The sequence below is a fragment of the Setaria italica genome, chromosome IV (genome assembly GCF_000263155.2).
Source record: "Setaria italica strain Yugu1 chromosome IV, Setaria_italica_v2.0, whole genome shotgun sequence".
NCBI lineage: Eukaryota > Viridiplantae > Streptophyta > Magnoliopsida > Poales > Poaceae > Setaria > Setaria italica.
In genome coordinates, this window is record NC_028453.1 from 37350057 (window position 1) to 37375714 (window position 25658).

Sequence of the window (25658 nt, forward strand, 5' to 3'; positions counted from 1 at the left end):
CCTTCTCCATCTGTGCAATTATTTTTGTAATTAGACTATATTTAATACTACTAATTAGTATCAAACATCCGATGTGATATTTGCTAAAATTTAGCACCTAAATTCAGAAGTCATTGGTTGTCCTTTTTGTGCCAGTCAACTTTTGATACAGAGTTTCATGGAGCAAACAATGCACTTGAGAATTGTGACAAGAAGAAATCCGACGTTTGAGCTTCAGACCTATCCAAGCAAAACCACAATTCTTGTTAAAGTAGTACTCTCGGTGCAGTACGTTTACGGCTACAATGGGTAACACTAGTAGAACTTCACTGCAGACCGCTTATTCACTCTGGAAGTGATTTCCGAAAGGTTTTTGGTGGTGAAGTAAACCAGTTGACAAAATCCTCCAAGTATGAACTGAGCCGTTAGTGTAAGCTTGGGTCATACTAAACTCACATGAAAAAAAGGGCAGAATAATTTCATAGACTAAGAAATGATGCGGCCAGGGCTGATGGAGCCACAAGAATCAGACCAGCAATCTGAGCCTCAGCCTCATGTTGAGCTAAAAGTCAAGAACAGTGTGTTAGAAATAGCAGGTATTCATGTACATCTTGCCTGCGAGCAAGATCTTGTTGTACTCGGTTAGGGTAGCAATAGCTAGAGATAAGTTTGTTTGAACCGAGTACCTTGGAGATCAAGTTGTAAAACAATATCTGTAATTCTGTTGGCCATTGGCCTATATAACATGGAGCCACGTCGTGCCAAGATAGTTAGCCATGATTAACCTACTCTTTTATGGTACTCAGAGCAATCTTCTTCCATCCCATCTACTGCCATTTCTTCTTCTTCCTTTAGGCCCACAGTTAGGTCCTAATTTAGGTCGTCTAGTTCGTGTAAGCACAACAATCATGTAAGCCGTGCCGAGAAAACAAAACAGCTCCTCCGACGAGTGTCGTTGTAAACTATGTTTCTACCGTAATACAATGATGCGTAGCTCTCCTGTATATTCGAGAAAAAATGACTTCTTCCTCCTCTGCTGTCACACCAGCATCCCTTGGCCCTCCGGTATCAGAAAAGCTTACCGGCACCACCTACCTTCTATGGAAGGTGTAGGTCCTACCTCCCATTAGAGGAGCCTAGCTGGTAGGGCTCCTGGATGGCTCCAGCACTTAGGGCTAGTTTGGCAGCCTAGTGGTTCCTAGCCTTTTCCCTGCAGAGGAAGGCCGCACCGATTGTTTCCGCGGGGCTCCCAACCGACGACTTTGGCAGCCCACTAGGACGGGGACTTCAGCCCAAGCGAGCCCACTTTCTCCGAGGTAATGCGCCGGACCTATGGAGATCAGGAAGTTCTCCCCGTCCGCATCTCCCCGTGCTCTCGTCTCGCGCACTCCTGCAGAAAGCCGCCATTGCTGCCTCCGCCTCCGCCGCCAGCCACCTCGCGACTTCCTCCAAGAATCCCAGTCTAAGTGCACCTCCTCCAACCCTTCTCCAATCCCCATCTCCTCCGAATCGTCCCCTTCTCATCCCCTTTCCTTTCTTCACTAGGGTTCTGCTCCGTCGCTGGGGAGATGGAGCAGGGGTAGGTGGCGCCAGACGACTTGTGTGGTGGCTTCTGCATCGGCCGCGTGATTCGCACCGGCGAGGCTTCCTGTGACATCTCAAGTAGTTAAGAGCCAAATCAAGAGAAATTAAGAAATAAATAAAAAAAATCAAAATGGTTAAGTGTTAAACACCCTTGTAATGATGCTCACTTGGGAAGCAAATAAAAACGCAAATTTTATATAAGAACTCAACTTTTGACCAATATAAAAGTGTATATCTCTTCAAATGGAGCAATTTCATAATTTGCACTTTTCTTGATTTTGAGTGGAAAGTGTTCAAAAATTGAGTAGAAGTTCGGCCTAAAATCAAATCATTTTCAAACCCAATTTTAGCCGGCGTTCCATCAAACTTCTCCCAAATTTATCTTCAAATCCATCGAGTTTTTCATGTCGGCTTTCACAAAAGTTATAACCTATACTTTGAACTCCAACTTTAATATTTGGAGATTCAACCCCATAGTTCAAAATTTGTGAGAAAATTTGCGTTGAAGACGCACCTTCGCACGTCACGCGCGCGCGACGCGCCTTGGGCACGGTCACCGCGCTCACCGTCGCCACGCAGCACGCGATGCCTGCCGCCGCGCCACAACACAGGGGCATAGGTTTTAGTTTAAGGGTCCTTAGTGCAAAAACACAGGGGCATAGTTCTAAACATTGAAAAGTTCTAGGGTCATTCTATAAAATAGAAACTTCAAGTTTGAATGAAAAAAATAGTGAAATTTTAATCTTTGCTAAACAGCACAACCTGTTGTCTTTTGAATAATAATTTTCTAAGAATTTTATATGTGTATACAATCACCATCAAAATAAAATCTATGTTTTCTTTCCAACCAAGCGTGTTTTGTGAAGAAAAGAAATATTTATAAACTTGTCTAGGTGAATGTGGCCAATATAAATACACCCCATGTTTTTGTAATGGTTAATGAAATAAAACCTACATCATGAAAGTTAATAAAAGAAATCTTATGCATATGCATCTCGTGTAGAAGCTAACATCGCTGACGGAACGTACGAGCTCGTCCCGGAACACGAAGAAGGATAGCAGGAGGGTGAGCTGAACGTGATCGAGGCAAACCAAGACATGAACCAAAGTTCAAAAGAGCCCAAGGCTGAATTAGGGCAGAAGGCAAGCCCCGAAGCACAACCCTGGTTTCAAAATTCATACAATATTCTTGTTACTTATGTGTGTGCATTAAGTCCTTAGGAGTTGTATTGAAACCATAGTTGCATGCTCATAGTACCCATATTTTGAATACTAGCATGTTAAGTCGCTTAGTTGCTATAACAAATAGGGACACGGTAAAAGTTGAGTGATTTCCTGTTACTCGCGAGATATAGGAGTTACCTATTTACTTCTACTGGAACCATAAGGTCGACGGGCGGCGCTTTGTGCAATGTTCCTGAATTGGTTCCCCGTCTGTATAGAGAAAATTGCTAAGGTCGAAACATGTCGGTGTTCGTGGTCAAGTTTTTGAACGTACTAAATACATGCTGAGAATATGGTAATCGGTAAACCTAGTACCTAATTGAACCGGGGCGTGGACTTTTTCCTCGCTCTCTCTGGAAACGGTTTCCTTGGTACATCATGTGGGTACAAGTGCGGCCATAGCACGACGTCGTTCCGGGGACCGGTGGGGCTTTGTATCCAAGGGAAGTGGGTCCTGGACACGCATCGGGGATCGATGGGAACCATTGATAATGTGTGAACCCATCGCGGTACGCGCATGTCATGTGTTTAGGTCCACCTTGCAAGGTTAAGAAATTCGATTTGAATCGTCTGTTTCTCGCAGTTATTGAGACTGCTTGAGCACTATGCTTCATTGAGTAAGAATATGAACAATGATGATGCTTAATATTGAGGCTTGATTAAATTGCTTGTTCTACCATACTTGCTTAGAATAGATGCTTATCTAGAATGGTTAATCAACTAGAATTTGATGCTAAAACTTGAAAGCAAGGACCCACTTTAGAAGAGTCGGTTGATTAAATACCACCTGTCAGGTAAGCCTTGTGGAGTATTAGTATACTCAGCCTTGCTTGTGGCTTTGTTATCAGGTAATGAAATTGATGAAATGGTTGCTAGTTTGACTTGGTCGTGCCAGCTCCCTCCGGGATGGACGGTTGAGTGGGACATGTCCTCGGCAGGCGAGGATCGTGGTGAGTGATGTCATGGACGGCTTCACCATGATGTCATGTATCATCGTTAGATTATCGTTTCTGTACTTGAACTCCGAACCATTTTATGAATTTGAACTCGGTTTGTAATAAATAAATATGGACCTCTATGATGTTTTCATCTGGATTGTTGTAATCTCTAGGCCCGTCTTCGTACGAGTATTTGTATGCTTATTTTGATCTTAAATACGCCGTTGTATCGGGTGAAACCCGACAGGCTGCCATCTTGATCCGATTAAAGTGTCTGATCGTATTTAAGCGATGTTTAGCACACTTAAACCGGGTTAATTTGGTTAGTTCTGCCACACTTTCGCTGCCCAATGCGTCCGCGGCGGCGCCGGCCCAGCCGCCACTGATGGTCGGAACCCTCTGGGCGAGGTCCATGGCCAACTTCACCCGCATGTGAGTACTCCTCAGCCCAGATCCGTTCGTGCTGGCTAGTTTCTCGGTTCAGATTCATGTGATTCGCGATTCCTTTCCATGGATTCGTAGCATTGGCTACCGTTCAATATATCAACTTTGGAGTCAAGGTAAATACGGAGTACCAGTTATGTTTTATCTCTCAAATGGGATAGTTTGTGATCCTGTGAATGAAAGTTGTTTGCACGTTATATTGAGAATATCCTAACAAATCAAGCATCTGGAGCTCTTTATTATTTAGTAATTGTGCAACATTCATTGTCTTTTGTTTATGATCCAAAGTAATTTTATGTGAAAATGCCAGAATATGATCACTGGAGCTGCTCAAATGGATGGTGGTATTCTTGTCGTGTCAGCACCTGATGGCCCGATGCCACAAACAAAGGAGCATATTCTTCTTGATTAGTTAGTCACTAATGAAGATTTTGATTGCCACAAACAAAGATTTTGACTCTTGCATTGTATGCACATATCTGACAGTTCACTAAACCTGATTTTGGTACAACTAACAGAGGAGAAAATGCGACATACTAGTATACTACTCAATGTGACATTGTGATCCATTTGGATGTTGAAGTTAGTCCTTAGCTTAAGTATGCAGTCACTAAGAACATGCTATTTTCGGACAAAATTTGGAACATTTTTAGCTTCAGAATTCGGAAGCAATCAAATTTGTTAGGTTGCTTATCTTGCTGTGTTCTGCCAGTGCTGTGGTCAGGAGACTCTAAAAGAGGTACCATTTATTCTTTTAGTGCAAATGATGCTAGCTTGAGATGGCGATTATAAGAAATCACTTGACTTCTACTAATGTCCTTATGCTTGCAACAACCAGGTGCTCATTTTTCCTAACCATTTTGCTACTTTTGCTAGCAACATTATGATTCACGTATGTCCTGTTTAAAGGACCTTCCTGTTTGCAATAGTAATGAACGTGTATCTTAAATTGAGCCACCAGTGGTAAGGTGTTTCTCTGGACCAGAGTTTAAAGGCTCCGGTGGTAAGGTGTTTCTCTGGACCAGAGCATGAAGCAACAAGATCTTCACCGACCCACCTGTGAAATCCTGCTATGCCCAAGTTCCTAACCGGGTAGATCCTCATCTCGTGGTTGAGTACAACACCTGGTGCTTGCTTAGCATCGTACTGCTATCAAAATGTATAATAGTTAGCACCGGAGAACCATTTGGTATTGTAATATATGCGATGGAACTGATGCCTTATCTAATTATTACACCCACCTATTTATCACCGTATGCGTTGTTTGAATGTGTTTGAACAAGGATGCGTTTATTTGAACAAGGATGTTAATTTTTTCTGAATTTTTTGAAGTATTTTTTTCTTCAAAGGGGAATTTAGCCTCTTGGTTCCCAAACCCAAGTGGGGAGATCCTCCCAGCCTATTAATTTGCCACTAGAAAATTGATTTGCCACTAAAATTCCCCTGGTGGTTTTTCTCCCTGGGGTTTGATTCCCCTCGCTGCCAAATCGAGCCTTACTGTCCAGCAAGCCGCCGGCACAAGAGCTAGTTACTGAATAACAAAATCTCAAGTGATTGATGCGACAAAATAAATCTCTTAACTATAGACGCGTCTGTCTAGAGAAATACGACTGTGATTTTATTTCTCATACGCGGTTTGTACAGACGTCTGCGATTTGTGTGTCTTTTTTCCGAACTGTGTTTTTGTGGTAGTCCGACACGCGTCGTCGCTGCATATATTAAGGCGGGGGCGGCTCTGATGATTCCAGCGACGGCCACCACCCCAGGTTCTTCATGCATGTCACGGCAGCAGCAGCTGTGCTTCGGCGCCGGGAGGCTGCTCCGGGGCTCCCGCGCGCTCTCGCCCACTAATAAGCAGCAGGAGGAGTCAAACACCAAGGGCGACGTGGTGGGGAGGTGCCTGCGGAAGATTATTTCGAGGCGGCTGAGGAAGGCCGTTACCCCTCCGTCACCCAGGCGCGCCGCTGATGACACGACGACGGCCCGTGAAAGGGCCGAGTCCGTGGCGCGCGCCATCTCCTACTGCAAGGACACGCTCCAGCGCGGCACGGCTTCGCTGCCCCGGCCTAGCCTTGACGACTGGCTCCACGACAACGACAGGAAGGAGGAAACCATCGCAAGCGCCGCCGCGTACTGCAATGGGATGCAGCATCGAGTGGCTGGCTCGCTCACCATCGTCGAGTGCAGGGTCTTGCAGCCGCTACCGCACCGGGCGATGATGCAGCACGCGACGGGAAAGCATGGAAAGGAGGCGACGCGCCCGGCCTGCTCGCCAAGCCGGGACAACAGTTGGATCACCGCGAGCGACATCGTGCACGGCAAGGAGTTGCCGCATCACGGCCACCACGCCATTGACAACAGTAGGTTTCTCAAGCCACGCGCGCACCCGGCAGCCGGCACTATCTGCTGTCTGGGCTATCATGCAATCCTGATGCACGCCAATGTCTAATCCATTCGCTCTCTCTGTGCATGCATGCATGCATGCATGCGTGCAGAGTGCCGCCGCGAGCCGACGACGATGCCAGAAACTGCAATGTCGTCGTCACCAAGTGATTCGAGCGACGGCCACCCCAGGTTCTTCACGTCCCGGCACCGGCAGCAGCAGAGTCCTCTGTGCTTCGGCGCGGGCGGCGGCGCCGGGAGGCTGCCATCCGAGGGCGACGTTGTGGCAAGCAGGCACCTCAGGAAGATTTCGACCAGGACACCTGATAAGGGGTCCTGCAATGGGAGCACGGACTCGCAGACCCCGCCGCCGCGCCCGCGCCTGCGCCTGGACGGCTCGCTCACCGCGCGACACGGGATCGAGCGCAGGGTCTCGCAGCACCTACCGCAGCGGCCGCACCGGGTCGGCGGGCTCGCCGAGATGCAGCAGGCGACGGGAAAGAAGTTGACGCATCACGGCCACGACGCCATTGGCAGTAGGTTTATCTGGGTTATGTTCTAGGCTGTCATGGAATCCTGATGCATGCATTCCAATGCATGTCTAATGCATTCGTTCTCTATGCATGCATGCACGCGTGCAGAGTGCCGCTGCGAGTCGTTGACGGCGACAGAAACTGCAGTGTCGTCGTCACCGAGAGATCCGGCAGCCGATGAGCTGGGAATGCCCAGCAACTTCACGTCGTCACACAGGGGAGCAGCACACCCGCGCCAGGAAAAGAACCACGTCGTGCGCCAAAATTGCATTTGCGAGCACGGGGTTCCAAACCCTGAAAAACCGCGTGGGTCACCTCACCCCGGGAACTTGGCCCGCGTCTCACTCTCCCTTCCGTCGCTCCGCTCCCGAACAAGACGCCGCCTCTCCCTCGCGGTGCTGCGGCGAGTGCGACGAGATCCAGGTTGTGCCTCGCCACCTCCTCCAGCTCCCCTTCCCTATCTCCTCCTCCACCTCATCCCCTTCCCCTACTCATCCTCGTTTTTCCAGCCTTGAGTCAGTCCAGGTCCCCCGCCTCCTTCTACTCTCTCCGACCAAGAGAAGGCGCGACGAGAACGAGGACGAGGACACAGGGGACAACCACATCCTGGAGCCAGCCAACATAAGCTTCACTCGTGCCTTCTGCTCGAACTATTCCCGGTGAGTAACCCCCTCTCTATTTCTCTAACAATCTCGAATCTGGTGTGATTTCTTCTTGGATCTGTGTTACTCGTCTATTACCTGAACATTTGTGCATGCTTGTTTAGGCTTAGGTCTCAGGCATATGGCTGCTACTGCTATTATATCCATTACTTAGCTCTCAGGTTCTGCTATCTGAAATGTAAAGTTGAAAACATACCTCGTTACAGGACGTCAAGGCAAGTTTGTCAGTTATTTTATAAAACTTGAACAATTCTAGGATAGTTCTTGCTTCTATCCAGTGAACTTGGAAACATATACAGTGTCAGCGTTCATGAATTCAGTGTGCAGTTGTCCTCAGTGCTCCAAGATAATGTGAGATTCTTGCATCTTCAAGGGCATTTATTAATCAAGGTTATAGATTGTGCATACTCCAGCTCTACAGTTGTTTTCGTTAACTGCTCTCCTGAAATGAACTTTATGTGTAACTACTCAATTTGCTAGTCACATACCACTGAAAGTCTCCACAATATGAAACTTGTTATCCGGGAGACAACTATAAAAAACTTACGCCGACAGAAATGGTACATGCTGGTATATTTGGAATTGCTGAAATCCCTCAGATAACTACTGATGCCCACCAAAAGATAACTATCTTAGCTTGTGTCAGTCGAACGTCTGGCTAGCTCGATCAACATGAGTTCATTCTCACAGTTTTCTTAAGGTCTTAGACGCTGTCATGCGAAAAACAGAGCTCTGAGCAACAAGATGACTTGATGTCAATAAAAGCCTAAGAGCTATTATGATAACATGTCCATCTAAAATTTCCACCAGCTGCATCTTTCAAAATACGAGGCTTTTTAGGAATTGAGCTCTTCATCTCGAATTTGATAACATATCACATCCATGCAACTGCGATATGTCCCTAAATACTATCATCATCTGTTTAATATGGCTGAGGAAAAAAGTGGTGTACCAATTGCTCTTTACTTTCTGTCCAAGGTTGCTTTGATTCTTTTGTTGGATAGTTTCTTGTTCAGTCAGGGTTTCAGCTCTTGCACTAAGACTGCTGTCATTGACTAGAGATGTTTCACAGTATTTGTTTCCATAGCCATTTTGATCACATATAAAGGCAGCAAGAAGGAATTGTCTTCCCCACTCGCCTATGCTTTCTTTCATATATCTGTAAAATTTAATTCTGATTTCATGCTGTCATATATCACTTATTGTGTTGCAAACCCGATAGCCATCTTTCCATTCTTTTCTCCTGCTTCATACTATTGAACAAAACTTTCTCCACTGATGCTTTGCTTTTGTTTGTGTTCGTAATTACTTTCACCATCTGGCTGTTTTGCTTGCATTTGTAGGTAGTCTAGTTTTCATTTCATTAAAGCTTGTTTGCAGCTTCTTTTCATAACACACAATTTGTTCATTTGTTAGATGGCCGCAGGCATCTAGGATTTGAGGGTTGAAGATGGCAAATGACTACTCCAGGAGGAAGTTCTTTTTTTTTAATATATGGACCTGTCTGCACAATAGCATGTAGTATTGTTGATTTCAAGATCCAAGACGATGATTTTTGTATTTGTAATGAGCAAATTAAACTATTTTGCAACTGTATGCATTATGTGCATAAATAGTCTTGGGAAATTCTGCTATCAGGTTTAGATCATGCACAGCTCTCTCCTCTCTTCTTAGCCATTCACATTAGGATTACATATGGACATGCACGTGTTAGTTTTCTTGAGCATTTGCACTCAATCTCCAGGGCTTATAGTTTAGAGCAGCAGACCATATAGTTCTTCGTAGTTCATACTATACTACTAAACCTGGCCAACATCAATTTCAGCTGACTGGCTTGAGTTGTGTTATGTTGCTTACTTCACTTGTATGCAAGTGACTCGCTTCAGGCACAACAAAAAGAGGAGAGGTCGAATTTAGCTCTAATGAGGTATTCATAATTCGGCACAAATTCTTGTCACCCTACTACAAGATACACTTCGTTCGATTTCATTTAAACCTATAAGTCTAAGTTTATTGTGAATCCTCATTGAAATCCGGCACGATAAACACATTGGCCAACTAAACATGTGAGCCTCATGTTCATTGATTCCTCATAGAAATCTGTTGTAAATTATAATTGTGATTTTAGACGAGTACTATAGACAACAATAAAAAACATGTTTCTGCAACAAAACCAAGCTCCTTGCAACAAACATGTACTTTCAATGTACTCATAATGATGTTTGAGTCATTACTGCTCATAAAAGACAATGTCGTTTCATTGAGAAAGGTACCAAGGAACCATTAAAAACGAAGCAGAAGTACTCTTTCAGTGCATTTCACTATGGATCTGAATTTGTTTTACAAAAAAAACGTCTATATCCTTAGACCATAAAAAATCTTGAAATTAATACCATCTTCCATGACAAGTTACCATGGCATCAAGCGTTAGTGTTTGGCTGTTTGCACATCATCACTTGCCTCCTCCGTGGGATAACATGGACAACTTTTTTTCTAAGAGGTTCAATAAATCTAATATGAAACTCTTCAACTATAAGGACACCCACAACAAAGTACAGACCAACTGCAACGGTTCCCTAAAAATTTAGTTCATCTGCAAAAGTAAAGCAAACCAAACAATTGATGGCATCAAGCACTAGCAATATAGGTGTCCTTTAAAAAATATAGCCATGATGTTTCTCTTAATGGAGCTCACCCATGCAATCCCATCAGCACCAAATATCACATTCAAAACCTTTTGTGTGTGCCTGCAACACCATGTCCAGATTGTAAAGATGTTTTAAGTGGATTGCACCTTGCGTACTACCCACTCAGGCTATAGGAAAGGCTACCTTAGCTTCCAGATTGAACACATGATAAGTTGTTAACGATAAGCTCAACACAGGGCTATAAGATTTCTAAATACTATAGCAATAGCTTGATGTGGAAATATAGTTTGTGAAAAATACTACTATAAATTGGAAAAATTAAAGCAGTAATATTCAAAATTTAGAGCAGTATTTTTTTATGTTGACTTGAGAGTATCCTGATCATTTAATTTATGTTTGTCTTCAAATCTGGCATTCATATGTCCTGCTGTTAGAAACAAGAATCACTCTTCGTATTAGAGTGCGCAACGGAATCCGATCCGGCCCGCTATACCCATGAACTTAACTCAACTCAAAAGACTAGCCTAATGGGTGAGGGCTGCCCCTACCTATATGTTGTGCTCCCCCCATCAATTTCTGATGTGGGACTAAACGTAACAATTCGACCGCTACCAAGAATCACTCTTGTTCCTGTACTTGGAATTGAATCACTCAATTCACTCCTAACTCCTCCCTAGAACGCACAAGTATATGAGAGATAACAAAGTAGCTAGTAACTCAAAACTTATAGATTCACACTACAAGCTTAAACAACACACTAGGTCCTCACAACCTAGAACAACTTGCTTGACATTCACAACTAAGCACTAACCCTATCTCACATCTCATTTAATTTTCTTTGGTGGTAAGCTTCAAGGCAAACTTATTGATCATCTCCGAAGCACCCATGTACATACCCTCAATCTCCCTCTTTAGAGTTCGTGCCTTTATAACACAATCTTCACCAATATGCATCGCCTTGAGAGCATTACAAGGCTCTCTTGCAGACTCCTTCTCAGAGATAGCCATCACATCTGCCTCCAGAACAGCTATGGCAGCGACAACCATCTAGTCTTTCATTGCACCGACCTCTTCTTTGCCCTCTATTGCATTGCAGCCCATATTGTAGGGAAACAGGTAGGCTACTCTAGCATTACATCTACCGCATTACCCAGGAAACTTGCAAGTAAAGAGGTCATGGATCGTTACCACTAGACGTGCAGAGCAGCGGAAGAAGAGTTGGAGCAGAGCCGGTTCAACATAGTCACGCGTCGGAGTAGAGGAAGTAGTCGATGTCGTCCCACGAACCGATCTCCACGTCCTTGTCCCAGCAGCAGCCTCGTGCCACCATAGCCGATCAGCATAGCAGTTGTAGGACTCTACATTACTTAATCTTAACTAAAATAGGATCTTTGCACATCTAGAACATGAACACAACTCAATGAAGATGTTAGAGTACAACCAGCTGCCACGGCTTGTGACGATCCAACCATTAGGGTCGTGGACGAGATCGGGATGACGGATGCCCTAGGTGTACTAGCTCGGAGTAGATCATGTCTCCCTTCAAGTCTCCACCTCGTCTGTCCACAGACGGCGACGGTGGTGCGGCGACGGCCTTCGGGCAACTCCAGCGCCGCCGTGATCGGGAGGTGTGTAGGGGGTGTGCGTAGGGTTTGGTGCGTTGGTGTGTTCCAAACCCGCCAGCCCCTCCTTCTCTGATAGCACTGGATCACTCGGGGCCGCAACCAATTGGTCGGTTGCGCCTCCGATCGAGGCACGGGGTGCATGCGTGTGAGGGAGTTCAAGTCAGGCATCAATCTTATCCTTCCCGTTTTCCTCTTGGCCTTTTAACCACCACGTTATTTTTCTAACATTCTCTCGTCTAAAGGCCTATAACTTATGACATTCTTAAAGCAGAATTATGCAGGAAGACCATGTGTGACAATGATGATTAAAATCCCACTGTGACACAGTTGTCCATAATGTATAAAACTACCTATCATGATGGGAGGCGGTTGTCTTATGACCCTCCAAGATCACAGGCTATCCGATAATCCCATGCCGGCAACATGTTCACTGAATATAATGGGAGGTAAGGCTTTTGTTAATGGATACGCAAGCATCTTCTTAGTACTTATATGCTCTAACTCAATGGTGTGATCTTGGATTCTATCTTTCACAACAAGATACTTAATCTCAATGTGCTTTGCAGCATCACTTGACTTGTTGTTATTTTAATAGAAAACTGCTGACTTATTATCACCGTATAATTTTAGTGGCCTACTTATGCTGTCTACCACTCTTAATCCTGGGATGAAACTCTTAAGCCATACAGCTTGTCCCACAGCTTCATAACATGCCACAAACTCAGCTTGCATCGTCGATGCAGCTGTTAGTGTTTGTTTGGAGCTTTTCCACGATATAGCCCCATTTGCAAGTGTGAAGACATAACCTGATGTGGATCTCTTTGTGTCAATACAACCCGCAAAATCAGCATTTGAATAGCCTATTATCTCTAATTTCCCAGTGCTCTTATACGTTAGCATGTAATTCTTAGTGCCTTGCATGTAACGCAAAGCTTTCTTAACTCCTTTCCAATGGTCTATTCCTGGATTAGACTAATACCTTCCAAGCATCCCACTTATAAAGGCCAAGTCAGAACGTGTACACACTTATGCATACAGTATGCTTCCGACAGCTGAAGCATAAGGAATCATTCTCACTTGATCAATTTCTAATTGATTCCTGGGACTTTGGAATGACCCAAACTTATCACCCTTGACAACTGGAGCAGTTGTGCCTGAATATTGGTGTATATTATATCTTTCAAGGACCTTCTCTATGTAAGCTCTTTGAGAGAGTCATAATACACCTTTGGACCTATGTCGGTGAATCTCAATGCCTAAGACATAAGCGGCATCGCCGAGGTCCTTCATGTCAAAGTTCAATGAGAGAAAGCCCTTTGTCTCATGCAGCAAGTTCTTATCGCTGCATGCTAATAGGATGTCATCCACATAACATGAGCTTGACCTTGATATTTCTTCTTGTAGTCTTTGCTCTTCTCCTTGTATCTTTTCTCCTCCATGTTCTTGTTTTTCTTGTGAGGACAATCGGCAATGGAATGACCAACTTCCTTGTACTCATAGCATCTTCTTTGTGATATCTTCTTTCTATCATCATCACTCTTCTTGAAAACCTTTTTCTTCAAAAACTTCTTGTAGTTTCTTATTGCAAATGTGGTTTCTTCATCGGTGCTTCCTTCATCACTTGAGTCTTCCTTCTTTAACTTGAGAGTTTTGGGACTTGACTCAACCATGACACTTGAGCTAGCATTGAGAGCCACACTTTTGTTCATCCTCAAACTAACAGATTTGGCCACATCTCTCTCAACCAACTCTTGATGTTATATTTCACCAAGAAGTTGATTGGGTGTCTTTGTCTTGAAGCTTTGATCTCTTCTAAACATGGTTGCAAGAGTGGGGTTTCTTGGAGTGAAAGCTCTAAGCATCTTCTTGGTGACTTTGTGATCATTCCAATCCGTGCTTCCAAGAGATCTAATGTCGGATATAAGGAGCATTAGTCTATCAAACATTTGCCTCACGGTTTGTTCCTCGAGCAAGATGAAGTGCTCTAGCTCTGTATGAATCAAATCCATCTTGCCTTCTCTAACTTGATTGGTCCCCTCATGTGCCTCCTTGAGTGTATCCCAAATCACCTTGGCAACCTCAATGGAGCGGATCTTGTTGAACTATTGGGCACATAGAGAGCTAGTGATGACCCTTACGGTTTGTGCATTGCAGAAATAATCTTGAGCTTGCTCGGCCGTTGGTATACCATTCTTGGGTGGAGTCACACCTACAACCACAACTTCCCAAATAGAAGGGTAAAGCCCGTAGAGATGCATTTTCATGTCGTATGACCACTTGGGATAATCTGTCCCATCAAAGTAAGGAGGTTTTCCCAAGTGGACGGATTGAAATTGTGAAAAAGGATATTGAGATGATGCATTTGAGTAGTTAGAAGGAACTTGATGAAACCCGAAGAACGGATGCTTGTATCTTTCTTCCTTTATCTTCTTCTTCTTCATCAACTTGTTCATCTTCTTCTCAATCTTAGCTTTCATCTTCTCTTTTCTTCTTTTCTTGGCCTCAACGTCACTTGAGCTCGAATCATCACTTGAGCTCGCCACATGTACGGAGGGTGGTCAACTCCTTGGACGTTGACCAAAGGGGTCCAAGGGACTTCCTCGAAAGCTTGGAGTAGCACGTGAAACTCGGGGCAAATACGTGCCTAGCTAGAATAAACCATGGTGTACTACCTTCAGTAATTTCAAGTGGATGCAGCTTAATTTACTGGTGCTTCTTATATGCTCAAAAAGAAAAGAAAAATAATCCATTGCAATATTATGTAAACCATAGTGAAAATACTTATTAAATGAATAATTGGGTATATGCAGTCTTGTTCAGATATTGGTCGTGCTCGTTCCACAGTGATATCATGCAAAACATGCATGGTATTTTATTAATTAAGTAATAAATTTAAAATCAACGAGGAATAGTAGATATTCATACTTGATGTATTTCGATTTTCAGGGCCATTGAGTTGCAAAGAGTCACATGCTGCTTGCAGGTTATTTTGCATTTTCCATGGCCATGATAAAGTTACCAATAATCCCATGTTGTTTTGTCCTAAAGCCCACCTTAGCTGTGCGTGCAGTTGATGAACTTGGTAAGCGTCAATGTGCGTTAATTAACATGCATCCATGGCGCCGGATATCGCAGATATCCACGGCAACGGCATATTTCTGTTAGGCCGCCGCGGCCAGAGGGCGAGACACTGTTTCTACCGCTTCTCCAGGCGGCGCACCACGATTTGCATGCTAATCCTAGCGCGGATCGTCCTCTCCACCGCTCGTGTGATCTTGTATCGCTGCCTATTTGTAGGCTCATCCGATCCGCCATGCCTCGCCACCATGAGCTCCAAGCTCCGTGAGATCTTCCGCGACAGCAAGTCTAGTTGCAGACACCGTGCGCACCTTCAGGCTAAGTCCCACAGACCCCAATAATCTCTTTACGCTTCTGCTTACTGCCATGAGCTCAAGACACTCGCAGATGCGTCGGTGACCACGACCAGCCTGCTGTTTCCAAGAGAGCCCTTCCTCCACTATAGCTGATGATCCCCCACAGAACCCCTGCTGGCTGGTCATTGGTCAGCCTCTTGCGAGTGCCTTCAGCTTGTGGCAGTAGGCAGAAGCGGAGAGAGAGATCACCCGGCCTGCTTGTCAGAGTCGTCGAGATGGAATCCGGCCTCGAGGTGTGTACCGTGTCAGCAGCTGCGGGTAATAAGTTTACACGATCATATGATAGATCACATGATGCACCCCCATGACATCCAGGCGACCAGGCCGGGCACGCGCACACGTACCTGGCAAAAATAATTTTGTACCGGTTTTCATTTGTCCAAATGTTACGGCCACGCATGATCCACTTTGCAGGTGAGTTCAATTTTTGCCGGATTAGGTTGGCCATTGCGTAGAACATTGTAAGTCAGGTCCAGCAACACAGACGCCGCTCCCAGCGTCGGCGTGGTACCGGGGTTGCAGGGACGGACGACAGGCAACGAGGTACTGGTTTGCAAGCATTATCGACCGCGGCTCGGCTCCCCCTCCGCCGCCGCCCGCCGGTCACCGGCGGTTGCCGCCTGACGTCAGCAGCACGCCCCGGAGGCCCCGGCCGCCAATGGTCTCCAATCTATTCAGTGACAAGGCGCACTCCAGGGTATCCTCCAGTTCCGGCGGAGGACGGCAGTACCGCCGCCGCAGCCGGGCGCCGGAATAGAGCACGTGTGCCGCCTCTCCAGCACATCGCCACCCTCTCCGCGCCGGCTTCCCTTCACGGCGCTGCCTCGCGTTGGCGGCATCAGACGGCCTTGCCAGCCACAGCCCTCCTCCAGCTTGCCCTTCCCATGGACGCCGTTGATTTCGTTCCATGGGAGTTCAAATGGATCTGTCTTCTGATTTGATCTGACTGAGTGAATCGATGAGCTTCCAACAGCAGATGATGTAGTGAAGAAACGGATGAGTTCCTTTAGAAATTTCAAGCCTGCTTATGAGCTTTGACTGCTAAATTCAGATTTCAGAGATGGAGCTAGACAAATCTTTCCTAATTCCTTCTGAATGATCAGCATTGCAGCTCAGCTCATGTTAATTTTGCACCATCGATGCTCCCTGACCTGCTGTAACTAGTCGTTATCATTAGACAGGAGAAGTACACAACAAATAAGGCATTTGTAAAATCACTGCAATGACACAAATGGACAGACATGTTTTATTGATGAAATATCGCAAAACCAATATTTCAGTAACATGTTTTCCACCACATCTGCACCCAGGAAATTTACATGACGAAGTTCGTCAGGACTTTCTTTACCAAATGCTCCCCGTACACGACCTTTTCATACTTCGCAGCACCGCCAGTTTTCTCCCGGCAGAACTGAACAGGCTCTATGGCAGCATCAAAGTTGGACTGCGCCATTGGTTTCAGAGAAATGAGTAAGAGAAACAATTTGACATGAGGGAGCAAGCGAGAGAGATTTCTAATACCTCGTAGAAGAATGCGACGGATATGCGGTAACGAGGCGAGTTGTTGACAACTCTATGAAGCGTGGATTCATAAATTCCATTCGACCAAACCTGGACAGAGAACAATAACCTATAAGCCCCTGATTGTTAAATGAACTTGCAAAGAAGAAAAGAAGGAAAACCTTCAGCATGTCTCCAATGTTACAAACAAAGGTTCCTGGAATCGGTGTTGCATATATCCACTCACCAGAGCGGTTTTGCACCTGAAATCACATCATGAAAGGATTTTTAGAGATTATGAAGATGGAGTGAACTATTAAATGTAAGCATGTTAAGATTGATCATGATTATCAAATGAAGTTCTCATCTTGGATACTACTCTTAATAGCAGAACAGAAGAAACTGGACAGACAATTTAAGAACTCCTAAATAAATACGAGATATATATGAGACTGAAAAAAATAAGGAAATACCTCAAGGGCACATATGTCATCATCCTGGTTAACCAGTGTTAGTAGTCCTGCATTGTTGACCAAATGATCAAAATGATCTCAAGATTTTGGTAAGAGACTCAACCAATCTTCAGAAACGGCAACAAATATTGAAAAAACATGTGGTTTCTTTAAATGCAACATGACCACTGTAATGTGTGTTATCTATACCAATCAGAAGTAATCATCATCCCCAATTCCACATACGAAAATCTACTCGACTTCCAATAAAAAAATTAGAGAGATGTACTTACCATAATCTGTATGGGCTCCACTGGATTCATAGTAGAACACATCGAATACAAAAGAAAAGCAGTGAGAGAGGCATCCATATTCAGTAAGCATAATGCAAAATAGCAATGGCCGACATGTATTTATTACCATCCAGTATCAGTGCGCTGCTCTTCTGGAATTTCTACTGGATAACCAATCAACCTTAAAACCCAGAAAGGATCTCCAGCTGTTTCCCCTTCAAATGCATCAATTGCCCCTCCCAATGCCAAAGCTATACCACGCATGATCTTTCTTGAAAGATCTGCAACGAAAATGGCATCATGAACACTGCTAGCGATGAGTGGAAAAGATTGTTAAGAGTAGGTCGAGTTGTGGACCTCTGCATAGGTTGATATAGTTCTCCAGCAGTGCTTCAAAATTTGATGGGTTTTCTGGCCTGTATGAAGGCAAACCATTAGTTCCCTTGGTAGAAACAACATTTTTATATAGTATAGAAGCAACGCCAATTGTGGACGCTTTAGGACAAGAAAAATCATATTTAAATGCAGATATTGTTTCAGTACTACTCTATCTGATTCTGATGGATGATGAAGAAAATCTGCAGCCAAATGGAAGGTAGGCATATGTTTACACCTATTTCATATCAAATCTGTTCAAGATTTAATCCAGAAAATCAAACTTGACTTGACAATGCTTTTGTGCTGCTCTAAGATGTGCCTGGAGAACAGAGATGGAAAGTTTGAGTTTGGAAACATACCATAAGTTAGATCCCTCCATTGGTTTAGCAAGATCTCCATATTTGCCAGGTTTAATAGGAGTGTAGCACTGCCATATTTGTTCTTAGGGTTTAGCTCTGAACAGTTCGAAACATGACAAGAAAATACAGAGAAAAAAGTTGGCTTACATCAATTGCTTCGTGCATATCAGGTTTACCCTTGGTAATATTCTCCCCTATCCTTTGATACCCTCTGAAAATTAACAGTCAGCAGTTTCCCAAAGAAGCAAACAGAACTACATGGAAAAGTTGGACATGTTTAAGTAACAACACCTATATCCACTCTGAGGTGACATCTTAATCTTTAATTTCTCCTCACAAGGAAGCTGAAAGAATTTGCGTGTCACGTCCCGGACTTCCTTCAATAGCGACTCAGTAATACCATGGCCTTTCTGTTAACAACTTGCAGAGATTATTTTCCTTTGTTAGCTTTTACAATAACATATTTATTCTTTAAATATTCATATTTTCCATTTGACAAAAAAGAAAAAAAAAGGAAAAGCCAACTGTACATATGCACCTATGGCAAGATCGAACATGATATGAGCATCAGTACCTGGCAGGATATTACCAACGTAACTTCAGCTCATGCCTCATTCATTGCTAATCCTTAAATATTCACATATTTATTGCAAACATCATAACAAATAAAGTACACATAAACACGTTTTACTGGCATGATTTTGCTAAAGAATTCAAAATGGGTTGTTTGCTATCAGAATGCCAACGAGTAGCTGTTTCCAAGTTCTTTTGCAAAGTTCCAACACCTCAGGTGGTCTGCTACCAGAGAGTTAATAAGTGATTACCACATAGAAGAACCCGGCCTCCTTGCAAGCGTCGTCCAGCATCCGCACAACCTCCAGCAAATCCGCGTCGTTGGCCATCCTCGGATCATCAATCTTTTCGACGAGCGGGCCAATATCTGGCAATTGTAGGAACAAACAAACTCCTTATAACTCAAATATTGGCAAAGCACAAAGAGAGGGCAAAAGGCCCGAACTGCTTCTACTCAGAATTGAGAGCATGGTTATCAATCGAATTCCCGTTTTCAGAAGCTATCACAGCACTGCCGATTGGGCATCTCGATTCTTGAGGAATTGGAAGTGATGGTGGAGCACGTGCGTGGAGTAGAATAAAATTTGCGCATTTCCACGTAGCACAATCTGATCCGGATACCCCGAATCTGAATCTTTGGAGGCGGAATCGTATCTAGAATCTAGAGTACGTATGGAATCGCAATTAAAGAATTGATTGGTAAATAACGCGTACCGATCAGGGGGATCGCCTTGAAGTCGGAACCCATGGTGAACGTAGAGAGAGGGAGGGAGCTCGAGGTTTGGGGATAAGATCGTTGGAGCTTGCGGCGATGGCTTGGCACTCTCGGCCAGTCGGTTAGTTGAATGATAGAAGCCGATGGACGAGGACAAACAGCGTGACGGCAGATTCACGAGCCCCTGTGTCCTCTCTCTCTCAATCACGCGATGTGACGCAAAACCAGCAGGTAATGGAATTGGCGTCATGCACGGCACAGCATAATAAAACGTGGCTGCTAAAGTGTGATTTGCAGGCCACGGCATAGGTTCAGCATCCGAGTAGATTCCCACTGAAATCAAACAGAGAGGATACCACCAATGTACCCCCCGAGGATACTGGCAAACAACTGCACACGGTGTCTAAGCATGTCTCTAACCAAACCAGAGGTAGGATCAACCCATGCATCCCACTTGATCCCCAAACCAAATGCATGCTAAATGGGACGTCCCAGCAAATCCACACTTTTGTATTGGATCCAAATGGCAACCGCATGGATCTCCTGCATGAAATATGAAACGACAACGTGACCAATCCAGTATCCAGCATCATCAAAAGGCAACCGTCAGTATAAAGTTCCATCTAGTCTAGTTAAATGAAGATAATACTTTCAGCAACTGTTCTACACCGAAACAGGTTGTCTTTACCATACACCCCCCGAGGGCTGCCTACAAGTATACACTCGCAAAACCATCTTTCACTCGGTTCCCTGGTACACATATACTTTACATTTCACCCCAAATGGTAACCTACATACTGCAAAAGAATGGGTTTTTAACCCTACTACCAACTATGAGAGAGCTCCGGTATCTGCTTGCCCCTCGGCACATGCGACTTCGTAGCATTGTTTTCAGTCAAGAGCCAGTAACAATGAAACGATCTTGTGATGGCCCTATGATGGAGGGCTCACTGAAGGCCTGATCCTCGCAGGCATGCTAAGCCCAGAATCACTGCTCATAGCCATTGGGTGGTAGAAAGAGCGGTGTGGCGTTATGGACATCTTATTCATCGAATACTCAATGCCTTCATCATCGTTCAAATCTATTTCAACATGGTCATCCAAGCTGTCCACATTCATTCCAGGTGCGTCAAGGTCGCCAAGCTCATCGTCTTCACCGTCACTGTATGTTGTCTTGACCAAGGACCAGAACTCAAAATTTGGACGGATATACCTGCAGGGGACAAAAGGGTCATCAAGCAGAAGAAACATTATCAAACACTAATTACAAGGACAAATAGCAGCTGGGTTAAAACAAAGTGTTCTGCCCAATGCAGATTGAGAACATAAAGAGAAAAGAGAGGACTAAACAATAGGAATTAAAATCTCTTAACATTTTCTAGCATAGGATGTGTCTTGGGGTTTGGGGGGGCTTTATCCTCAATAACTTAACACGTAGCAATGTTTCAAAAAATCATCACACAAAGTTCAAATAAAACTACAACAATTCAATTCCAAATTCATCTTCCATGTTGAGATTCAAAAAATTACATGTACCGTCAGAACACGATGTGTACCTACCGGAGCAGTATCTAACCAAAAAAAGAGGTGATGTTCGTTTCAGATAAGCAGATGGAGCATGGCTTCCTTTCTTGACATCTAGGACAAATTTGAAACTGATTTGTTGCAGCTCTATTTATTTATATGTATGTACACATTTTTCGACGAACTTTTGAAACAATGAAACATGATAAAGTCACTATTTCTGGTATAAGTGCTATAGCCTCCGACGAACTTTTGAAACAATGCAACATGATAAAGTCACTATTTCTCGTATAAGTGTTATAGCCTCGGTGTAACAGCAGTTTAAGAAGCTCAGAATTGTTATAACAGGTCAGTAATTATCCTCCAAAGAACACAGACAAGCAGCACTCATATTGCCACTAAACCTGGCCAAGAAAGCACTCTTATTTTGGCATTAGTAATACAAACCTGTCAGATTCTCTTAGCAGATATGGATCAAATGGGAAGAACATGTCAAGCCTATTTGGTCCTCCAAAAGCCTTCGATAAATCAGATTCAACTATATCTTCAAGTGGCAAATCCACAGATGCATTGAACAACCTGGCAGCCCTAGACTGTCTCAGGAACTCATTTACTATTGAGGGCAAGCACACCTACAACACCAAAAGCATGTCAGATACCATTATAAATTTATGTAAAGGCAAAAACGAGTGTTGTAGCTGCAAAACGAGATAACAAAGGTGGTAGGGAATGTCAAAAAAAAACCTTTAGAGGCTCCAGTGTGTCCATCAAAATAGACTCGATTGGCATTTGAAAAAGCTGTGATTTAAGATTTGGGTAGTCCATAATAGATCTCAACCGAAAGCAAAGGACATACATCACAGCCTGCAACGCAAGAAGTACATCAGATAAATGTTCAGTGCTGCATATGATGACAGAACAGGCAAAGGGGCACTTTAGAATGCACATGTATCTAACCAACTGTTGTTCTCTTGCTTAGCCAAATATACATACAGAAATTAGCACAACAAACCTGGCAGCTAGCGTAAAATATTTGATGATCTTTAGGCTTGGTTGCCTTTGCCTGGTTCACAGGGTCCCTGTCACGTTTAATATAATCTATGCACCATTCCACTAACCTGTGCAATAAATAGAACATAAATCTCAGATGGATAAATGCATAAAACATACACAGTCTGTGTTCAGAGTGTAGCCACCTTTTGAGTACAGCAACAACTGTATCTGCAGAAATGAACCTTGCCCGGGACAGATAGCTTCCAACATATGAAACTGCAGACATTCTGCACTTAAAATATAACTGTTGTCATTGGAGTTCCTTTTAACTCTCGATTCATACAGGTTATATATCAAAACAGCATCAAATTGATCTCAGAACAAAAGGTGCTCGTTATTTCACTCTCTGAATCTCCTACAACGATAATGTTTGTCCTTGCCCAGACCTTTTTGCCACAAATGTAGTAAACTTTTGTAAAGATAAGATAATGTTTAAATAATAGATAGATGATTCACATAGCAACGGTGCCAAAATCTCCTAACATGAGTAAGGCAAAGTCAAAACAGATCAAATAGCCAAGGCATGATTGTGGCATGCAACGGTAGTTGTGAAGGTAATGCTTGCTTCCAATCACCAACAGAAAGGTTCCCTATTGGATGTACTCCTGGTATAGCAAAGAAGGGCTTACCTAGCTATTGGATCATCTTCCTTCTTAGTAAAAATATCGGTAAGAAAAAGAGCAAAATCAACACCGCAGATTTCAGGATCCAGGGAACAGGCATAAAACATGATAAACTGCAAAGTTAAAATGGAAGGGTCAATACAAGATGGCAAGGCATCGTGAATCTAGTTTGGAGGAGAAATGTGACTCTACCTGGGCAAATTTGGATTTGTGCACCTTCAGCACAGATTTTCGAAATATAGTCTTCAAAATGCCAAATTCCTGTCCAGTTCAAAACAGAAAATGAGCAATAGCAAAATGAAAGTGCTTATATGCATTTACTTCATGTTCAGAGTCATGAACTGCAAATAGAACAAATCTCAGAAAGCATTCGATGAGTTGCGGTTGACAATTATAGAAAAAAAGCAATCATAGAAAGATAAACAATCTCAAAGAAAAAAAATTCCTAAGGAAATGCATAGCACAAAGTAAAACGGGGTAATGATAGACATTATTGATGCACACAGCCCGGTTCTACAGGGTTTTTTTTTTGCAACCCAATGGCTGATACGCTAACATATACCTAGTTCTGGGTCGATTCCTAAGACAGAACTGTGATCTCTTAAATAATATGGAGGGGTTGGGTTGGCCTGGTGGTCCTGAAATTTTCTATGGGCCAAGTTAAGTTGAATACAGGACGAAATCAAAGATAAGAACTCCTTAGTACACAAGCTTGAGAGTAAATTTACCAGATCACACCATAATTAAGACTAATAATAATACTTTGATGAAGGGGCTCTTACTTCAATAAACAGAGGCACAAATTCATTACAGTAGATAAGCTAGAAGGGTACGCAAAGCTAAATAAGACTTTGAACTAATAGGAAATACATCTCATCAATAAGATGATGGTTGTTTCCTGTTACATGAAAGCCACTTCAGGCCTGTGAGAGAAGCAGAGTCAGACTGCTGTCAGACAAGGACATGTTTAGATGTCAAGAAGCTACCAGCCATTGTCGAATCCTGGGACACTGGGAAGCCAACACCTATACCCCAGAAGGAGCTGTCGCCAATGCCACAATGCAGCTGATGCCCCATTTATATCTCCTCCAATGCTCCATATGGTATCAGAGGGTTTCTTAAGTTCCGCCTGACTCCTCAGATGATGGGTATGTCAGTTCATACCCAAATACAAATCCCAGCCTCTCTTCCTTCGATAAGATGAGCTTCATGTTCTAACTATATAGGCCGTTCGTTCGGTTTTGGTTTTATGAGGTTAGCCAGGTTAACCTAACCCATGAACAGCTGTATAAGACATTTTGTTGGTGGCAATTAGAAGAAAAATAAGGAAAGCATACCCATTTCGGCATATGCACACTTATTTAACTAAAATTGCCATTGATAAATAATTGTAGCCCATATTTTAAACTTTATGTGGCAATGCATGTCTAGATAAGTACTATAATTATGTTGCCATATTCCCAAAGCTGAATAAGTTATACAAAGAAGATAACAAGTGAAGATTTTGTTTAGAAGTTGGTTCAGCCATTGCCCACCTTAAATAGACGATCACGATTGCACGACTTGAGGTGCTCGCACACAACCACCATTAAGCCATCAAGTTTCTCAGCACATACATTTCCTCCAAAAAGGGCCTAACCAATAAAAGTAAGACTTAAATTATTCGCAGTTAAGTATGTAACAAAAGTGGAGCACATTTTGCTATCAATGTGCAAGAACATTCCAAATATGACAAACCTTTGTTCCTTCTTGTCCAAAGTTATCATCATCATCATCCAAATCCTCAAGCTCCATGTCAAATATACCTTTGTTGTGTTCCTCTTGAAGAATATCTTCCCATGTTATATTAACCTGCAAAGTTCACCAAAAGTCAATAAGATAAAAAACTGGTTCCAAGATAATCACCTAGTCATACAAAAAAAGAAAGGAGCCTACATCCAATTCCGTAAGTAGATCCACAACTTTCTCGAACAATGTGGTTCCAATTAGGTCGCCCAATCTGTCAGTATCAAGACCCAACATGCACTCCACAAATGATAGCATTTTCTACAAAAGAAAATCCCAGAAGGTAAGATCAATTGCCCGTAAGCAGTTTGAACGGCATATGTGTAAATACCCAAATTAGTAGCCATAAACTATCAACATGGAACTTTTAAACAAACACACCCTCAGCAAGAAAAAATAATAATGTACAGAAGAAAACATGGTGAGTACTAAGAGCCTGTTTGGTAGAGCTCCTCTTGCTTCTGATTCACTATGAGAAGTGATTCTCTATGATTCTCATGGTTAAATTTTGAGGAAGTTGTTCTATGTGGGAAGTGAATCGGGAGAAACCAGTTTTTTAAGCTCCCAGCAGCTTAGTTCATTTCATATAATCACTACATGGAATCAGCCTAGAATCACTTCTCTGTACAATATTGCTTGGAAGAGACCCTCCTGGAATGCTTTTGGAGCTCTGCCAGGCCCTAAGTGCATGCACAAAGGCATCAAGCAAATACCGCCCTGGACTTTCGCGGGATTCATCCCCATCTTCTTGGTGCGCATCCGTCGGCTTCACTCACAGTCAAATGGACTCAGCCTCGATCCTCTCTCGGAGGAGCAGTTACGGCATCGGTGGTGCTCAGAGATCTCGGCGGATGAAAACAGGAACAGAAAGGTGGGGCAAAGAACACAACTACATCTAGCTACAGCGGGGGTGTAAATCTTAACCCGAATGGGGGCCCTCCAGTTATATC

General features: G+C 43.5%; 2 protein-coding genes and 1 long non-coding RNA gene across 4 annotated transcripts in view; 1 reads left to right on the forward strand and 2 right to left on the reverse strand.

Annotated features, from left to right (window-relative positions):
* Positions 1-7350: 7350 nt before the first annotated feature.
* LOC101757698 lies at positions 7351-9483 on the forward strand. Its single transcript, XR_215104.2, has 3 exons — positions 7351-7507; positions 7594-7743; positions 9163-9483. It is a non-coding gene; the product is annotated as an uncharacterized LOC101757698 (long non-coding RNA).
* A 7188-nt stretch (positions 9484-16671) lies between these two features.
* On the reverse strand, positions 16672-19949 carry LOC101757967 (probable 2-oxoglutarate-dependent dioxygenase At3g50210). Of its 2 annotated transcripts, none has more exons than XR_002677255.1 (12): positions 19723-19949; positions 19260-19375; positions 18727-18845; positions 18583-18646; positions 18436-18503; positions 18056-18114; positions 17826-17979; positions 17699-17718; positions 17427-17473; positions 17201-17216; positions 16975-17064; positions 16672-16897 (listed from the first exon to the last, which is right to left on the reverse strand). XR_002677255.1 is itself a non-coding variant. In XM_004966131.4 (12 exons), exons 1-12 carry the CDS (start codon positions 19754-19756, stop codon positions 16769-16771), a joined length of 981 nt encoding a protein of 326 aa, XP_004966188.1. In that variant the 5' UTR covers positions 19757-19942; the 3' UTR covers positions 16672-16768. The 2 variants fall into 2 exon arrangements, 1 of the variants encoding a protein (XP_004966188.1); XM_004966131.4 differs by having other exon boundaries at positions 17136-17216; positions 19723-19942.
* A 380-nt stretch (positions 19950-20329) lies between these two features.
* The window catches only part of LOC101758380 (RNA polymerase I-specific transcription initiation factor RRN3), an 8162-nt gene continuing 2833 nt past the window's right edge, over positions 20330-25658 (reverse strand). Inside the window, exons 7-16 of the mRNA XM_004966133.4 lie at positions 24859-24969; positions 24661-24774; positions 24459-24557; positions 23116-23184; positions 22930-23036; positions 22444-22527; positions 22260-22365; positions 21992-22111; positions 21695-21879; positions 20330-20936 (exon numbers count right to left, since the gene is read on the reverse strand). Coding sequence (XP_004966190.1) covers positions 20657-20936; positions 21695-21879; positions 21992-22111; positions 22260-22365; positions 22444-22527; positions 22930-23036; positions 23116-23184; positions 24459-24557; positions 24661-24774; positions 24859-24969 — 1275 coding nt within the window. The 3' untranslated portion in view covers positions 20330-20656. The remainder of the gene's footprint in view (positions 20937-21694; positions 21880-21991; positions 22112-22259; positions 22366-22443; positions 22528-22929; positions 23037-23115; positions 23185-24458; positions 24558-24660; positions 24775-24858; positions 24970-25658) is intronic.